Source organism: Gigantopelta aegis, chromosome 6, assembly GCF_016097555.1.
Source record: "Gigantopelta aegis isolate Gae_Host chromosome 6, Gae_host_genome, whole genome shotgun sequence".
NCBI lineage: Eukaryota > Metazoa > Mollusca > Gastropoda > Neomphalida > Peltospiridae > Gigantopelta > Gigantopelta aegis.
Window position 1 is genome coordinate 57,573,941 of NC_054704.1, and position 19,608 is coordinate 57,593,548.

Sequence of the window (19,608 nt, forward strand, 5' to 3'; positions counted from 1 at the left end):
ATAAAAGGTTGCTTTCTGCATTAGCAAAAATATAGTGAGTTTCTTCTGACGACTACGAGTCAGAATTACCAAATGTTTGACATCCAGTAGCCTATGATTAATTAATCAATGTGCTTTAGTGGTATCGTTAAACAAAACAAACTTCTTCTTTACACCTGTCAAATTATTTTATTATTATTAATTGATTATCTTAAACCCACAGGGTTTTTTTAATGACTGGTTAATCATTTTACAAATATACAGTGGCACTTTATTTTTAACAGTTCCATCTCCTTAGGTACATTGCCTGTATTGGTTGGCATCTTGAATTAATTAAAATTAACTTGTATAGAAAAATTGAACTACTTTCATCATATTCCATGACCCCTAAAACCATGGGTTAGATGCAAGAATTACATTTTAGTACCGAATAATAAGGAAGTTATTGTCATTTTCTCAATTTGGACCACCATATTGGCGACCATCATGTATTTACATGGCCCATTTATTTAAATATGAATTTTGATAGCACCAGTGCCCTCCTAAAACAATAGGGTAGATGCAATAATTGTTGTTTATCTGTCAATTTATAAGCTAGCTATAGCCATTTCCCTGATTTGGCCACCATTTTGGCCGCCATCTTCGATTTTTCTTCACGGGTGCCCGGGTGGCACCCGGTAGATTATTGATGTGCCCCAAATTGTGCACACTTTGAACCCAAATTGGCATTTAGCTATTCATATATATTTTTTTTTTAATTATAAATAATTAAAAAAAAAATTAATTTCTTATAATATATGGGGATAATTTTATTCAAATTAAGAAAAGGAACATACATAATTTGTTTTGGAAAGATGTATTAAATAGCTGGCTAATACTTCAACAAAAATGTGGCTTTAATAATGATGATTTGTTAAGTTCTAATATTTGGTATAATAATAACATATTAATAGACAAAAAAACTATATTTTATAAACACTATATTAAAAAAGGTATATTATTTATACAAAATTTATTAGACGACGAAGGACGATACATGAACTTTGATACCTTTAAAGCAAAATATAACATAAGGTCAATTTTTTAAGAATATTCCTCGTTATTAATGGCTGTCAAATCCTTTATGCGTGATATAATAAATACAAATAACCAAACATTCAATTTAGGCAAAAATCAAATATTTCCATCGAAAATTAAATTCTTTCTAAAAGACCATTTGGGAAGTAAAACCTTTTACAAACTACTAAATAAATCATCTATAGTTCCTACATCACAAATGAAATATTCAGTGGAAGGGTGTGATTTTATAGTTTACCATTTTGCTTTTTAAAAGACCCAACGCTGTTGTGGTTTCAGTACCAGATTTTACATAGAGTTATACCAACAAATACCTAACAATGTGGTACGTGCTTATATAAGAAGGTGTTTACTTAGCTGAAATATATATTAGCTAACAAATAAGTAAATTAATATACCATATTTTGGGAAAAGTACCCTCGGTAGATGATCTTGTACCCTCGGTAGTTAGGTACCGTAAAATCCACCCTATTGAAATCTTAAGTGTCTCATTTTCCTAGAACTATCCCTAGCACTGATAGTAAATATAAAGTACGGTTATTCACAAATAGTTTTTAAAAAAATAATAATAATAAAAATAGAAGAATTTTTTTTAATTTCTTATAATTTGAAAATCTACCCTTCATTAGATAATGGATATACATATTTAATTATTAGTGTCTACATAAGAAGGTGTTTACTTAGCTGAAATATACAATAGCTAACAAATACATAAATTAATATACCATATCAAGGAAAAAGTACCCTCAGTGGATGATCTTGTACCGTCCGTCGGTGGTTAAGGTACTCTAAAATCCAGCCTATTGAATTCTTAAGTGTCTCATTTTCCTACAACTATTCACATACCCGGTATATTTTTACAAAAATAAAGGAAGGAAATGTTTAATTTAACGATGCACTCAACACATTTTATTTATGGTTATATGGCATCAGACATATGGTTAAGGACCACACAGATATATAGAGAGACGAAACCCGATGTCGCCACTTCATGGACTACTCTTTTCGATTAGCAGGAAGGGATCTTTTATATACACCATCCCACAGACAGGATAGTACATACCACGGCCTTTGTTACACCAGTTGTGGAGCATTATCTGGAACAAGAAATGGCTCAATGGGTCAATTGACGGGGATCCCAGACTGACCTCACATCAAGCGAATGCTTAATCCACTGGGCTATGTTCCACCCCACTTTTACAAAAATAGAAAATGAAAAGTACAATTAACAAATTGTAAATATACCCTGATCATTTAGATAATGGATTGATCCATCATATTCATATTTAATTTTCAGTGTCTGCATAAGAAGGCATTTATTTAGCTGAAACTAATATTACATATAAAATGGAAAATCTACCCTGATAAAATTAAAATCTGAAGTTTATCATTTTTGCAATAACTACCCCCAGCATATATAGTACATGTGCAGCTTTGGTGCAATCTAAAGCCCTGACATTAGCCAAATAGCATGTACCACATTGTTAAGTCAGTTGTTAGGTCATTTAACCCCATTCCCTCACCTTACCTGTAGGTGGTAGATAATGATACAGGCGTTAAAAAAAAAAAAAAAAAGGGGAAAAAAAAAGGGGAAAAAAAAAAAGAAAAAAAAAAGGGGGAAAAAAAAAGCGATATGTGCACGTATTATTAATATTGTGTCGCGTTTACAACCGATTAACTATGCAACGTTGTTTGTAGTCCGATACATCTGTCATAAACTCAGTTGCCGAGCTGACGGCAGGTGTATCGGACTACGTACGTACGTCAAAACATCGGAAGTACAGATTAGAAGATAAAAAAAACAAACATTGAAAAACGCTGAGTTATAAAACTGATTTGTATTACTTAATATTTTATTAAATGCTCGTTACAATAACACAGATCTATATTTGGCATAATTTACCAATATAGTAGGAAATTAGGCCTACTCGTTCATATTTATGTTTATTTCCCGCGGCAATATTAGACTCCTCTGTCATATGGGGGCGTGGCTTACGAAAAAGGGCGTAGCTTAAAATCTCATTTCGCGAGATGTTACATTTCCGGACTTTTTAAGCCCCTTATTGTTAGAATTTGTTTTCAATTATATTCGATCTGGAAAAGGTATGCTACATTTTTGTGCCTCGACTGTAGTGAATAGTTACTATTAGTAGACATTCGTAACAACTGTAAATAATTTTGATTGTATAAATTCTGTCAATTAAGAAACAATTCATTAGAAAATTGATATTTTACAATCTATTCAGTGGTATCAACGTAATCCCCATCTGTATTGACATTAAATTTTAGCGATGGGTGTTGGTAAAACGTGGATTGGACCAGAATGCTGGACAAACTGCATTTTTTTATTTAAAAAAAAGTATTAAACAAAGTGTTCGTCCACTATGCATAGTTGAGAAACAAATATTTTATCATGGAGTTGTTTTGAAAATTGAAAATGACGAACAGCGCATGCGCGGAAAGTTATATTTTCAAATACATGTTCCTGAACGCAGTTAGAAACTACCAACCTTTCCTGTTTAAGTGTTAACGGTTAATATATAACTTTATGATAAAAGAAAGTTAAAATCATACTGAAAATGTATTACCAAGTTGTTGTCAAATATCAAAAAATTACATAACGTGTGTTTTCATTTCCAATAAAGGCTATAAAAAATTCAATCTAATTAAAATTAGCTCCACAATTACATGTGGATCTAACACCAGCCAGTTGGAGCTCATGTCCACCAATCAAAACCTTACTTGCAGAATCCTGCCAGTGATTTAAAAATAATTTGAAAACATTCCGAATTATCCTGAGGGTATACATGTTTCGTGTGAATTACGCATGCCTTAAAACATGTTTTATTTGATAAAATAAATAATTTGAAATGTAAAACTGAAGACTGATTTAGTTTTTAGTTTTTTTTATAAATAAATAAATACTTTTTAATGTAAAATTGAAGACTGATAACCCACCTCGTACGTATTGGTACAATCTAATTAAAATTAGCTCCACTATTACATGTGGATCTAAAGACAGCCAGTTGGAGCTCATGTCCACCAATCAAAACCTTACTTGCAGAATCCTGCCAGTGATTTAAAAATAATTTGAAAACATTCCGAATTATCCTGAGGGTATACATGTTTCGTGTGAATTACGCATGCCTTAAAACATGTTTTATTTGATAAAATAAATAATTTGAAATGTAAAACTGAAGACTGATTTAGTTTTTAGTTTTTTTTATAAATAAATAAATACTTTTTAATGTAAAATTGAAGACTGATAACCCACCTCGTACGTATTGGTACAATCTAATTAAAATTAGCTCCACTATTACATGTGGATCTAAAGACAGCCAGTTGGAGCTCATGTCCACCAATCAAAACCTTACTTGCAGAATCCTGCCAGTGATTTAAAACTAACAACACTGCGTAGTCCCCAATGTCCAGGTAACATTTCGTCTGTAATTAATAATTTAAATATTGACCAATCACACTTCGCCTTTTATAACGTTATTTGGGAGCATACAAATTCTAAAAATATCAGGCGAGTCTATTTTAGTGGCCGCAGTACAGCGAACCATACCAATACGTACGGGGTGGGTTTTCAGTCTTCAATTTTACATTAAAAATTATTTATTTATTTATAAAACTAAAAAAAACTAAATCAGTCTTCAGTTTTACATTACAAATTATTTATTTTATAAAATAAAACATGTTTTAAGGCATTCGTAATTCACACGAAACATGTCGTATACCCTCAGGATAATTCGGAATGTTTTCAAATTATTTTTAAATCACTGGCAGGATTCTGCAAGTAAGGTTTTGATTGGTGGACATGAGCTCCAACTGGCTGTCTTTACATCCACATGTAATAGTGGAGCTAATTTTAATTAGATTGGTATTGGTATGGTTCGCTGTACTGCGGCCACTAAAATAGACTTGCCCGATATTTTTAGAATTTGTATGCTCCCAAATAATGTTATAAAAGGCGAAGTGTGATTGGTCAATATTTAAATTATTATTTACAGACGAAATGTTACCTGGACATTGGGGACTACGCAGTGTTGTTAGTTTTAAATCACTGGCAGGATTCTGCAAGTAAAGTTTTGATTGGTGGACATGAGCTCCAACTGGCTGGTGTTAGATCCACATGTAATAGTGGAGCTAATTTTAATTAGATTGATAAAAATTTACATTTCATTAAAAAAGAAAATTGAAAATCCTGCATTAAAATTGCTTTTTAAGTTAAAAGGAAAAAGGACCAAGAGTTACCTCTTTTGAATAATGACGTAGTAGGCCTACGTATGATTTATTTCTTGAATGGTGACATAATTTGTTTTTATTACATACCCTAAATTGGAATTTTTTTTCCAAATAATAATTCAAAAATTGTAACACTGGTAGCTAATAACGGGGATTTCTAAATTTACACAACTAGGTCAGCTGTGTTACTACGCTGGCCGATGAACCTCCAATTATTACACATAGGAATATAGTTCTATTTAAACAATAAACAGAAAAGTTACCTATAATTTTAATGATATTGTTTGAAATGCCTTTTAAAGACAATGTAATAGCTAAAATTCACGAACAATATAATATTTAATTTGCTCGTAATACGTCAGAAAACATTCAGCGTGCCAGTTTTATCAACGAAGAAAAATGTTAAGAATTGTTCACTCAGTGTCTGAGTGGTCATCGGTGTGTTTTCTTTTATTGATGTTCATGGAATTATTCGTTGCTGAAAAGTTTAAGTTTATATTAAATGTGCCTCCATAAATCATCGCTCCACTGAATAATCCGATTGACAGTTCATTCAAGTTTTCTACGTGAGGAGACAGTCACTTTTCGCACCCTTGTTTTGGCTTTGTACACAATAAATATAGCATATCTTACCGTAATTTCACTAGAAATCCATATTTCGTAAAAGGTACAATTTTTTAATCACAAGATTTTGTTCAAACACATCCAGTAATGTTAAAAAAAAAAAAATTCAATAGCAATATTACATTGGAATTTTTCCAAAAAGGAAACGTCATGTACCCAGTTTAAGGAGATGCAAAGTGACGTCATTGGAATACTGACGTCATTTAAATTCAAAATTAGCTGTATTATTACAATGCTGCGCCACATTAAAATAAAAACTAGTCTACTAACCTTGACCCCTGTCAAATTCCTATAACAAGCAGACAACGCTGTTATTTTGTTTTCTCCATAATTCTGGACAAAATATTAATTTGAAGTTTTTAAAGATGAAAGAAATAAAAGGTACCTTTTGTCAAATATATCATATCACAAAATTATGGTTGGAGATGTTTTATTTATTGAATAAGAATAAGAATTGTGTACGAAGCCAAAAGAAGGGTCCAAAAAGTGACTCGTCGACCTTAACTATCGTGGATTAAAAGCTCATTGGTTAGTAGTGTTCCCGTCTCAAGTTTTGGTATTGCGCTCATTAAATTGTAAATATATTTGTCACCGTTTTTGTCTGTTTTCAGTTCAAATTGTCCACAAAATAGCATTTTAAACAAACCAAGCACAAACTTTGTTTACATATCGCGAAGGGCATTCCCGGTAACCATGTGCTATAAATAGTAGCGTTGACTACGGTATAGTTCCGGCAGTTGAGTTGAATACGGAAAAGTGTATTTCATTTTTGTATTCAGGGCTGTATTTATATAGTAAGATTTAATGGGTATGTAATAAATATATATATATATATATATATATATATATATATATATATATATATATATATATATATATATATATATATGAATCAGCAACGTTATTAATCGTTTTGTCTAAACATGCTGTCAAATGCTACAACGGTGTCACCTTGTATTAATTTTCAGGACACAGTACTGAATACTCATACTTTTTATACATATATAGGAGTTAAAATTCATAACTTTTATTCCATTATGTAAAATATACACAATTTGTGTTTTGTTCACCGATGTGATAAAAAAAAAAAAAAAATCATGTTTTGATGTTTATCATTTTGCATTCATAATTCAAGATAAAAACATGAGTTTTTATTATTTTAATTTTTATTCTTTCTCTCCCCCCCCCCCCCCCCCCCCCCCCCCCCCCCCCCCCCCCCCCCCACCAGTACTGATGACATCACATTGGACCAACTGACAATTTTATTTTCCCCCATCCCTGATATATATATATATATTAAAACAAAACATTATCCCCTAAATGACACCAAATTAGTGCTTGTGATAGTTTTGGAATGTTTTCGTGGAAATCGTTGTTGTATTAAAAAAAAACATTTTTGGATATACAAAAAAAGTTTTAGGGTCGGCAGGTTCAAATTAGGGTCGGTCGGGTAACTGGAAAGAAACAATATTTTATGATACGCCTAAGACTAAATTCATTTATTGACGAACATAGCATATTGAGCGAATCCCAAACAGTATTCCCAAAAGGCTATTCTACTACCGACCATCTATTTAGTATTCACTCTTTAATAGAAATTTTTTAAAATAGGAAAAAGAAACAATAATGTGCTTTTATCGATAATGTGCTTTTATCGATTTATTGATCCCCAGAACCTGCTTGTGGCATTTTTTATTTTTTTTTTTTTATTATTGTCCCCAGAAACATAAGCAAGGTCAAGGTTGGGGCCTTGAATCATTGCTGTTCATGGTATTATTGTATATACATAAACGATACATAATTAAAGCTATACACTCGTATATAATGCACTTATTAAATAATATGTGTATACATATACACGTGTGTGTGTGTGTATGAGAGAGAGACAGAGACAGACAGTGTGGGAGACAGAGACAGACAGTGTGGAGTAACAGGGATGAAGCCGAAGATAGACGAAAGGGAACACAAAGGGCGCGAGCCGTATGCACACATGCATAGTATTCAATATTAAGATGAAACAGATAGGCTTAACATGATACTGTAAAACGAGATATTAGCAGTGCATAAGCCTTACATAACTGAAGCGGAAATGTTCTGGAGACTAGGAAGAAGAGTACTAGAAATAGAAATAAAGAGAGAAGGAAAGAAAAAAAAAACATTCTTAAAAGATAAATAAAATCAATGAGATCTTAAAAAGAAAAGAAATTATAGAAAGTTGAGATACGTTTTCGGAACTGGCGATATTTTGCACAAAAGTATAATTATTAACATATTCGTATATTTTGTTATTAATAAGTTTATACATGAATTTATACAATTTGTTTGAGGAACTGCTGCCACGGTCATCAAAGTCTTTATACAGGCAGTTTTTTTTATAAAATATATATTTTTCAATCTGTATTTTATCAATAATGAATCTTAGCATTGCGTTTTTATTTAATCTGGTCTTTTGTAATTTCGTTTTATATATATAATACTTAATATTAATAATCAACCAATTAATAAAACAATGTTTTTTTGTTATGATACCAAATAAAACCATATTTTTATCCAACTGAAAATGTTCACCTGTTTTAATACCCATTCTTCTACTGCTTTCCATAGGACTGTAACTTTAGAGCACTCATAAAATAAGTGTTCCAGTCTTTCTGGCATAAGATGGCAAAAATCGCAAATATTAGAATCAACATATTTTATTTTATTTAAAAATATATTTGTAGCTGTTATCCTGTGTAAAATTTTATACTGAAACCATAATAAAGATGGGTCTTTAATAGTTTTGAATGGTAGAACATAATACTTTCCCCATACTTGTGAAGTGAAGTCAAACCCCAATACTGAATATCTTTTTTGAGACGTAGGAACTATTGTAGTGCGATTTAATATTACGTATATTTGCTTACTTAGATTTATATCTTTTAAAAATAGTTTTATTTTAAAGGGAAGAATCGGATTGCAAACAGTGTTAAAACTTTGGTTGTTTGATTTTGTTGCTTTACAAATATATAATTTAATGGCTCTGATTAAAGAAGCATATTGTAAAAAATTGGATTGTACTTCATATTTTGTTATGAAGGTGTTGTAATTCATTAATGTCTCATTTTTGTCTATTAGATCTTGAATAAATACTATGCCTTTTTGCAAATACTTAATATAAATAAAAGTTGTTTTCATTGTGTGTTTCAGGTAGTGGATTTCGCAAAATAAACAAGGGCTGGATTCTAGCCATTGTTGTTGGTATTGTGGTTTGCTGTGCTCTGATAGGTGCCGTCATTTATCTTTTCAGGTAATACATTTTTTCTTCTAATACACCGCCTGTAAGTGTAATTATCAAAAACATGACTTCATTATAGTTATATTGTCAAAGAAATGTCTGAAGTTCAAAAGCTGGGTATTATTACCTGTATTCCCAAACCAAATAAACCAAAACAGTTTTTAAAAAATTGGAGGCCTTTAACATTGCTTAACTGTACTTATAAACTAGCTTCAGGCTGCATTGCCAATAGAATAAAAACATTGCTAGATAAAATAATTAGCAACGATCAAACTGGTTTCATTAAAGGTAGATATATTGGTGAAAACATTCGATTAATATATGATATCATGCAATACACGGACGTCCTCGATATACCAGGTCTCCTGCTTTTGGAAGATTTTGAAAAAGCTTTCGACTCTGTATCATGGGCATTTATTGAAAAATCATTAGACATTTTTAATTTCAAAGCCTCAATTAAAAACTGGATTAAAACTCTGTATAATAATTCAATGTCGAGGGTGATTCAAAATGGCTTTCTGTCAGAGACATTTAAATTAGAAAGAGGATGTAGACAAGGTGATCCACTTTCTCCTTATATTTTTATTATTTGCGCTGAAATTCTAGCTATATTAATAAAAAATAACAAAAACATAAATGGAATAACAATCGATGGTGAACAATATCTAATATCCCAATACGCAGACGATACAACTTTTATATTGGATGGAACTCCTGGGTCTCTGTTTAATACTTTAACAATATTAGAATATTATGCCACAGTATCTGGATTAAAAATAAATTATACAAAATCAAAAGCTATTTGGATATGCAGTAAAAAAAACTCAAAAGATGTTTATCACCATTCAAGATGGAAATTGGAATGGAATACAACAGAATTTAAGATGCTCGGAATAACATTTACAGTAAATTTACAATTAATTGTTAAAGCGAATTACCCCACAAAAATTAATGAAATTAAACTATTGATAAAACTATGGTCAATAAGGAAGTTAACTGTCTTAGGAAGAATAACCGTATTAAAAACACTAATAATACCTAAAATTACATATTTACTAATTTCACTACCAAACCCATCCAAAAAAGAACTTGACAATTTGAATAGATTATTTCATAAATTCATTTGGCAAAATAAACCCGATAAAATAAAACGAGTCTTATTAGCTCAAGAATTCAAAGATGGTGGATTATAAATGTTAAATATATATAATTTCATGATGGCTTTAAAAGCTTCATGGCTCAGGAGACTATTTTTAGGTAACTCAAAATGGATTAAACTGTTTGAATCTACTACTAACTTATCCAATAGAGACCTTGTAATAAATGGAGATTATTATTTGAATATAAAAAGAAAGAAATTAAAAAACATGTTTTGGAAAGATGTCTTATACAGTTGGGAGTTTTAAGCTCAAATATTTGGTACAACAGCAATATAACAATAAATACAAAACCATTCTGTTATAAAAAATTATTTAGAAAAGGGAATAATATTTATAAACGATCTACTTGATGAAGATGGAAATTTCTTTACATTTGAGAAATTAAAAAATATATATAATGTAAATTCACACTTTTTAGAATATTCATCGCTTATAAACAGCATTAAGGTATTTATAAATAAAGCAGACAACATTAGAAATGGCCACTTTACATTGCTAACTAATCCTGTATTTCCGGTAAAATTTAATATTATTCTTAAAAGTCAAACAGGTATTAAAGACATGTATAAACTATTAAATCACGAAATTATTACACCAACATCACAAATAAGATGTAGAAACCAAGGTTTTTTGCTTGACTCAAAAGAATGGGGAAACTATTATAGAGTGCCTTTTATAAGTCTCAAAGATACAACTTTGATATGGTTTCAATACAGAATTATACACCAGATAATAACAACTAATACTTTTTTTTTTAAATAAAATTAAATACATAGATACTAATGAATGTACGTTCTGTGGCAGTTCACTAGAAACATTAACACATTTATTTTACTATTGTAATAAAGTGACTGATCTGTGGCATGCTGTTGTAAATTGGATTTTAAACAAAAAAGGAATTCGAATAAAATTAAATAAAACAATTATTTTATTTGGACAAATAGGCGATATAAAAGACATATTTATAAACTGGCTGTTAATAAACATTAAATATTATATATACAAGACAAAAATGAAAAAAAATGAAATAAATATAATAGCTGGTCAAAACTTTTTAAAAAATAAATACGAAATAGAAAAAATATATTCTTTTTAAAAACTGTAAATATGAAGAGTATAATACAATCTGGGCACCATGGAAACGACTCTTCAGTCAAGAAAGTAATTTGATGGAAGATAATAGAAACAATTATCAAGCGAGCGCTTGACGTGAATTTTGACATTATCACTTATCACTATAATTACCTACTATAACTTCTCTTTTTAACATTCTTTCTTTCTAAACTTATATATTTATTTTATGTCCCCATTACATCAACCAGCCTATTTAAATATATTTCTATTAACTAGTCATTTATAATACTACTATCTACATGTACATATGCATTAATATTAAATATATCACCATGTACATTATTTGTATAAGTACACGCGTATTACGATTACTATAATCAGCATACTACCACAAAATGTATAATCTAATTCATATTCTGTGAGGCGATGAATCAGGGCACCCAAACCCTGGCATCGTCAAAATGACCTGTGGACAATTAATTTTTTTTTATAATTACCAATTATTTTCATTAGATTGTCATTATTTTGCCCAACAGGTGCAGAATAAAGCTTTTGGTAAAAAAAAATATAAAAAAATAATCGCAATTTATGATATGATATATGATATAGGCTAGGCTAGGCTAGGCTAGGCTAGGCTAGGCTAGGCTATGATATGATATGATATGATATGATATATGCTATGATATTATATATAATATATGATAATAATATATGCTATGATATATGTCATGATATGATGATTTGATTTGATTTGATTTGATATATATATATATATATATATATATATATATATATATATATATATATTTATGACATGTATTTTAGGAGAAAACGAACTCGAAGAAGACGGAAACGTAAGACAAGGAGACGACCACGTCAGCAGCAGCAGCTTACTACAATATCACTTGAACAACACGTATTAGAGAATGACCAGACTTCTCAAGCAGCCGTGCATAATGACCACTCATACGATATAATGTCTTGGAGAGCAAACGTACAGTACACGGCCCCCATGGAAAGAGCACGTCACCACAGAGTAAGGCAAGCCAGGAATGAAATACCATTAGATAGCGACGACTATCTTCATCCGTTTCCTCAAAGTCATACAATAGACGTTAATGTTGAGGAAAGTGCCAAATCGCTATTGCCGAGACAAACTAATTTAGATGAAACAACTGCCAGGACTCTCAAAATGTCGTCTGCTGTACATGTGAATGGTAGACAATCACGTGTGGCCAGATCTATTCCTGAACAAAACAGGTTCACTAGCAGCACAGGAAGACATATGGGTGCTGCGGTAATTCCTGGAAACGAAAATGTATCACAAGGCCAGTTTATACCTGGTGATAACTGTATTCCACTCCAAATCCCACAAGTTCAAAATGATGGTTCGAGTTTGTTAGATGATTTATTTGGACCACTGTACATGAAATGTTCAGCGAACTTTCGTCTTGTAGCAACAAATGGTCCTACAGAACGCACACTTGCAACTTCGTCCATCGACCCCTCGCAGCCGTATTATCCGCACGAAGCACACGATAGACAAGATTTAAATAAAAGGCAGACGGGTGTTTCTGTCGTAAATGTGAAGCATGATATTTCAGATACCCCAACACGATGTTCCTCTACCCCGATGAACAGGTGTCGTCAGACTCTGTTGCATGCTGTTATTGACGGCGACAGCGACGGCGACGACTATGGTGATGACATTGATGATGATAATGACGATGATAACTATGATGATGATGATGATGATGATGACTATATGTCGTCTGATTCTCAACCAGAGAACTGGTTGCAGAGGCCGGCTGTCGAGACAGATATTAATGATCCATTCCCATATATCGGAGTTGGCGAGTTAATGGAAATGAATATAAAACGCAAATGAAAAAGACCAGTGGATGTGGAAATGTTTCGAAGCCATGTGCATGAAAAGTACATGCGTTTCATTGCGGTCGAGTCTTCTCGAGTAATATTAATAATATACTCAATCATTACAAGTCAGTATTCATAATCACAAACGCGATACACTATAGAAATAAACAGTCAAAGCAAAGAACACATATTGCTTTCCTTTGACCAGGTAGTAATATTCAATACAAACATTTTGTAACGGTGCATCAATTTTTAACGCCAAAAATACAAATTACAAAAAAATAAGCCATTTCAGTTATTGGTTTTCTTATGTTAGATATTTTAGTTTTTCTATTGTTGGGTGGTTGTTTGGTTTTGTTGTTGTTGGTGGTTATTTTTGTTGTTGTTTTTTTCTTTAACTCGATTTACCACATTAATGTCGTAAGTTTTAAATTACAAAAACGAAAAAAATGAAGAAAAATAAATAAATTAAGGTTGTCTCAACAATGAAATGCACATGACTGAAAGCCACAACAAATTATTATATTAGTGAAGAAGAATTAGTGTTTGTATGAACATCATTAAAATGAAAAGCAACAAAGATTCCAATCGAGGTGTTACGCAGTAATGCTGGTCGAACGTTTTTGCTTGATTTGTTCAATATTTGTTTCAGTAATGGTCTTGTACCCAATCGGTGGCGTCAGGGTATTATTGACCCTATTCTTAAATCTAGTACAACGGATCACAGGGACACCATGTCATACAAAGGTATCAATTTGGCGTCAGTTGTGTATAGACTATTGTAACATTTTAAATAACAGACTTTCGACATGGGCAGAATACCATGAACTGATAGTCAATGAACAAAATGGCTTCCGAAAAGGAAGAAGTACCATTGACAACGTGTCTTCTTTATCTTCCATTATCGAAATTAGGAAAAAGAAAACAATTGTTAAGAAAGCATTTGACTCTTTAGACAGATCATTATTGTGGTGCGAATGATGTAATATGGGTATTTAGCGGTAAAATGTGGAGTGCATTACGTGATATTTTGATAAGATTCACTACACTGATGCATGGTGTCTTAAAAATAACTTGTCATTAAATGGGAAATCCAAAGTTGTACATTTTCGAACCCCATCTATATCTAGAGCAAGATATTGTTTTAAATGTGGCGATGAGGTTGTAAACACTGTAGATAAATATATTTATCTGGAAATTGTGCTAGACAAGACTTTAAATTTTAATATAACTGTTAAAGTTGTAACGGTTGCGAAGTCTGCAAGTAGAGCGCTGGGGCTTCTTATGGCCAAAAGTAAAGCTATGGGTGGTATGCCATATAACGTTTCTAGTAAGATATACCACTCACTCGTTTTACCCATTATTACTTACTTACTTACAAGCAGTTTTGAACTTTGTTAATAACAGAATACTCCTTGGTACCCCATGTACCCCATGTACCAAGGAGTATTTTGTTATTAACAAAGTTCAAAACTGCTTGTTGATTTTTCTTGATGTTGGGAAATATAGCACCAATGCAGTTGTAAATGGTGATATGGGATGGATGCCAAGGAAAGTGTCTTCGTGGAAGGCTGTACTTGGACGATGGAGCAGACTTGTTAATATGAACAATAGAAAAGTTCGAATTGGAATTTTAACGTACACCAGTTTTGTTTGCAACATAATATTCAGAACTATTGCAATGTTATTGTAGTTTTACCCAAATTTATTATTAAAACAATATGGCGATCAGCTTGCAATGTCTTTGGCAGAAGCTATTTTACAGAATACGATTGAAAACACATTCGATGTAATATAAATGGTCTCACACGGAAACCCGTTTAATGTACTCTCTCTCTCTCTCTCTCTCTCTCTCTCTCTCTCTCTCTCTCTCTCTCAAAACGAAGATTGGGCACTTTATGAAAGAACTGTGCCATTTCGCATGCATATAGTACTTGGATTCCTGAATATTTTCAGTTATAGTGCCAAATTAACAGCAAGCCCTGGGTATCTGCAGCGCCACTTAGTGATAAACCTTATTTGGCATAATGCCAACATTATTATTATTATTTTATTTTTTTCACGTAGTGTTTCTACTAACCTTTGCCCCCAAAATTGCCTAAATTGATCCATGATTATACATAATTATACTATATTCATGATTAACGTGATTTAAGAAATGTTAAATAATAATAGTTTTTAAAATGTAGCACAAAATGGGCAAAAATGTTTACAATTTTACTTTCGGTTACATAGGCCTATATGCAATGTCTAACACATTATGCATAATTTGATCCAAATGGTATTTCTAGAATTTAGAGTGGACGGGATTTAACGTAGTCGATTGACTGCTCGCTTGAGGTGCTTGCGTCACGTTCCATCCAGTGCAATACAACTGGTCGAAGGCCGTGATATGGGCTTTCCTGACTGTGGCGAAAATGAAAATAAAAGAACCCTTGCTACATTAGACAAAAATGTAGCAGGTTTTTGCTGATAACTACGTATCAGAATTACCAAATGTTTGACATGCAATAGCCGATGATCAATGTGATCTAGTGGTGTCGTTAAACAAAATAAACTTTAACTTTCTAGAATTTAGACGACCAAAAAACAAGCACACTTAGTGTTACATATTTACTTTAGTTTGTTTTCATGTGCACAACAGTTTATAAATATACGTTTTTAACAACACATATTTAATTGATTACATACTGAATACAATTAATATACAATGCAACACTTGACATAGTTTTTAAATCATGGCTGGCGGATAGAATACAGACCTTGGAGGAAGAGGGCATAAATACAAATAATGCAGGGCAACAATACTTTTCTAGGCATGCAAAAACCGGCCTCGGTGGCACAGTGGTTAAGCCATCGGACTACAGGCTGGTAGGTACAGGGTTCGCAGCCCGGTACCGGCTCCAACCCAGAGCGAGTTCTTAAGGGCTCAATTGGTAGGTGTAAGGCCACTACACCCTCTTCTCTCTCACTAACCACTAACCAACTAACAACGAACCCACTGTCCTGGACAGACAGCCCAGATAGCTGAGGTGTGTGTCCAAGACAGCGTGCTTGAACCTTAATTGGATATAAGCACGAAAATAAGTTGAAATGAAGGCATGCAACTGACCGTCCCCTTCCATTGCCCCTCCTAGATACAGTTCTATAATTATGAAAAAAGTGGTTACGCTTTTCTATTATAGGACTACTTAGGTAGACAAAAGCGGAGGGTCCAGGGACACCTCCCAGTAATAGACGGCCCTGATATGACATTTGTATACATGTATAGACTGATAGTGAGATACATGCACACGTATATTGTGCTGCACTTTAGCAAATCGCCAGTTTTTAATATTCGGTATGTTTCACAGCATCTGCATCTTAACATCATAACAGATGTATATACTAGGACCTATATATTCAACCAGTTTTCAAGTTTTGTAATATTCATTATGTTTCACAAATTGAAAATATACAACCTAACATTCTAAGATGCGTCACTTTTTAATATTCAGTGGGTTTCACAGTCCACAACCTAACATCATGTCATGTCATGTCATGTCATGTCATAGGGTTTTACGTGCACATTCAGAACAAGCTATTGTAGCGCACGCCTGTCGTGGGCACAAGAGCCGGCCTTGGCCGGCTCCTCCGTCCTTGACAGGAAATACCTAACATCGTAACCAATGTACTATTTAACCAATCGTCAGGTTTTAATATTCAGTATGTTTGACAAAAAACTAACAGACATATTGTGCGATTTATATTATAAGTTGCCTATATTCGTTTTAAACACTATATTTTTATGAAGCAGATCTAGTAGAAAATACAGATTTGCATTGTTTGTCGGCGGTCCTATGTGTATCTTCATAAAAGCCTGCAATTGTACCTAGATGTAAGCAAAATAAAATGTTACTATACCAACGACAGATTTAATAATCATTTCCCACCCTGAAGTTTTACCCATATTTGGCCACAATTAAGGTGTGTGAGGTAGGTAGGTAGGTAGGTAGGTAAGTATAACGGTGTTTAGATGCTTACATTAAGGTTGACAAAGTTTGTACCAAAAACAAGAAGTTGAGGAAAGGAGTGTTAATGACGGACTATGGACAATTTTGAATAAAATTTAGTGAAAAAGAAGTTTGTTTTGTTTTAACGACACCATTAGAGCACATTCATTTATTAATCACCGGCTATTGGTTGTCACACATTTGGTAATTTGACGTATAGTCCTAGAGAGGAAACCCGTTACATTTTTCTTTTAGTAGCAAGGGATCTTTAATGTGCACCATCCCACAGAAAGGATAGCACATATCACGGCATTTGATATACCAGTCGTGTAGTAAAAAAGAATGACTGAATAAAATGTTAATAACAGGCAAATATATATATATATATATATATATATATATATATATATATATATATATATATATACAGGCCTCACGCGAGGTCAAAATCATAGAGCGAAGTCACTTCTCTCTCAAACTTTAGAGTGGGCGAAGTTTTTAACAACAGGGAGATTTGAATTTTTAATCCCCCCAAAAAGAAGTTATCTTAATACAGGTGCAACTTTTACAATCTGTATTTTATTCTATTTTATTTACCGTCTGTACTGCTAATTGATGGCTATGTGCTCTATAGATGGGTTTTTTTAAATTACCTTTCCACATGTCGCCTTCTTTAGTAATAATGAAATGTAATTGAAATGCACTAATTTAACCGTTTAGAATTCATTCTCTTACAAGTTTGTCTTCTCATTTCATTTAATACCTACTCCTTGCAGAGTATTGTCCTAGTAGATTAATCTGAGCTGAGATTACCCAGAGGCAATTAAATGCGTTCCACAGTCACTTTTTTAATTAATACACTGGAGTTGTCAGACTCAATCGGTACTAGTATCCGTGAAGGTGTGAACATTGCTTATCTGCAGCACCTTGTCACTGTTCTTTACAATTTAAAAAAAAAGTTAAAATAATTTAGTGGCCGCTTAAAGCCGCACACCCTAGTTCCATCCAGCGAAAATAAATTATAATTTGGTTAATTTACAAACCTGTAACACACATAGATCACGTTTTTATCAAATGGAGTGAAAAAGCAGATTTTATATCGATAAATACCATGGGAATCCCCATGTCCCAATTGCTTAAAATAATTTTGAAAGTTTGTATTCTGATGTCACCGGTAGATGTCGCTTGAAGCACAACAATGCCTACGTCACGACAAATTTCACAGAGTGCGCACAGACTAGGGGTGCGTTCTTTTCACCTCTCCTGGACATGTTCCAACTGTTCTGTCCTGGTTGTATCCCCTCTCCAGATATCGTAAGACTTAGCAAAATTATTGGTTTTAAGGGTTTGTAACGTTTTGTATTGAGACACTTACTTGTCTGAACTTTATTGTTACTGAAAATTTTCACGAACTGTGAAGAAAAATCTCACAAATGAACAACGACAAATCAGATGTTGATTGCGCGAACTGTGCACGAGAAAACAAACCGAACCAAAATACCAACATCTGTGACGTTTACACAGGAAGATTCCCTCTAAAAATAGATTGGACCTCGCTTGCTTAACGGTTTTTTCTCGATAGACGTCTTGTGAAAAAATGCAAAAAATGCATTTCGTGGTTTTACAAACATCAGGATTAGCAAAAAGCACTTCAGGTGAACGGAAATGTGTATTTTAAATAATAAAATGTAAGTAAAGTGCAATTTTATTTGTGAAAAATAACAAATAACTGTAACTAGGGTGTGTCCCTTTAACACAGACACTTTAGCGACTTGGGGGATCCAGTTTAAGTGCCCGCTGGGTATGTAGGACAGGTTACCGCTATTTCATGCGCGCGAAGAGTAACGTCCCTTGACAAAATAGACTGAAACTAGTCTATTTACAAATTGGGGGGGGGGGGGGGGGGGCGTGACAGACAGGTTGTTATGGGTGACTTGAGTAGCTTCGTAGGAGACTTTTAAACTTTGGCAACTAACATGTACATATTTCGAATTAGATGGTATAATGGCCGTAGAAAACGGTCCGCTGAAATTTACAGCGGAATGGTTCAAATTAAAGGGACATTCCTGAGTTTGCTGCATTGTAAGATGTTTCCGACTAATAAAATATTTCTACGATTAAATTTACATATTAAATATATTTTCTTGTTTAGAATACCAGTGTCTGTATATTCAATGTGTTTTTGATCGTCTTAATATTTGTAAGAAGCCCAGACTGGATTTTGTCTTCAAATAACTTCGTACATAAGAAAAAACTATATTTTAGGAAATAAGATGAAATTTAACATAGTACAAATATTAGAACG

The 19,608-nt window shown here is 32.7% G+C and overlaps 1 protein-coding gene across 1 annotated transcript in view; it reads left to right on the forward strand.

Moving 5' to 3' along the window:
• The window catches only part of LOC121375933, a 34,965-nt gene extending 19,920 nt beyond the window's left edge, over positions 1-15,045 (forward strand). Inside the window, exons 3-4 of the mRNA XM_041503658.1 lie at positions 9,115-9,214; positions 12,262-15,045. Of these exons, the coding sequence (XP_041359592.1) occupies positions 9,115-9,214; positions 12,262-13,324 (1,163 nt within the window). The 3' untranslated portion in view covers positions 13,325-15,045. The remainder of the gene's footprint in view (positions 1-9,114; positions 9,215-12,261) is intronic.
• The last annotated feature ends 4,563 nt before the right edge of the window (positions 15,046-19,608 follow it).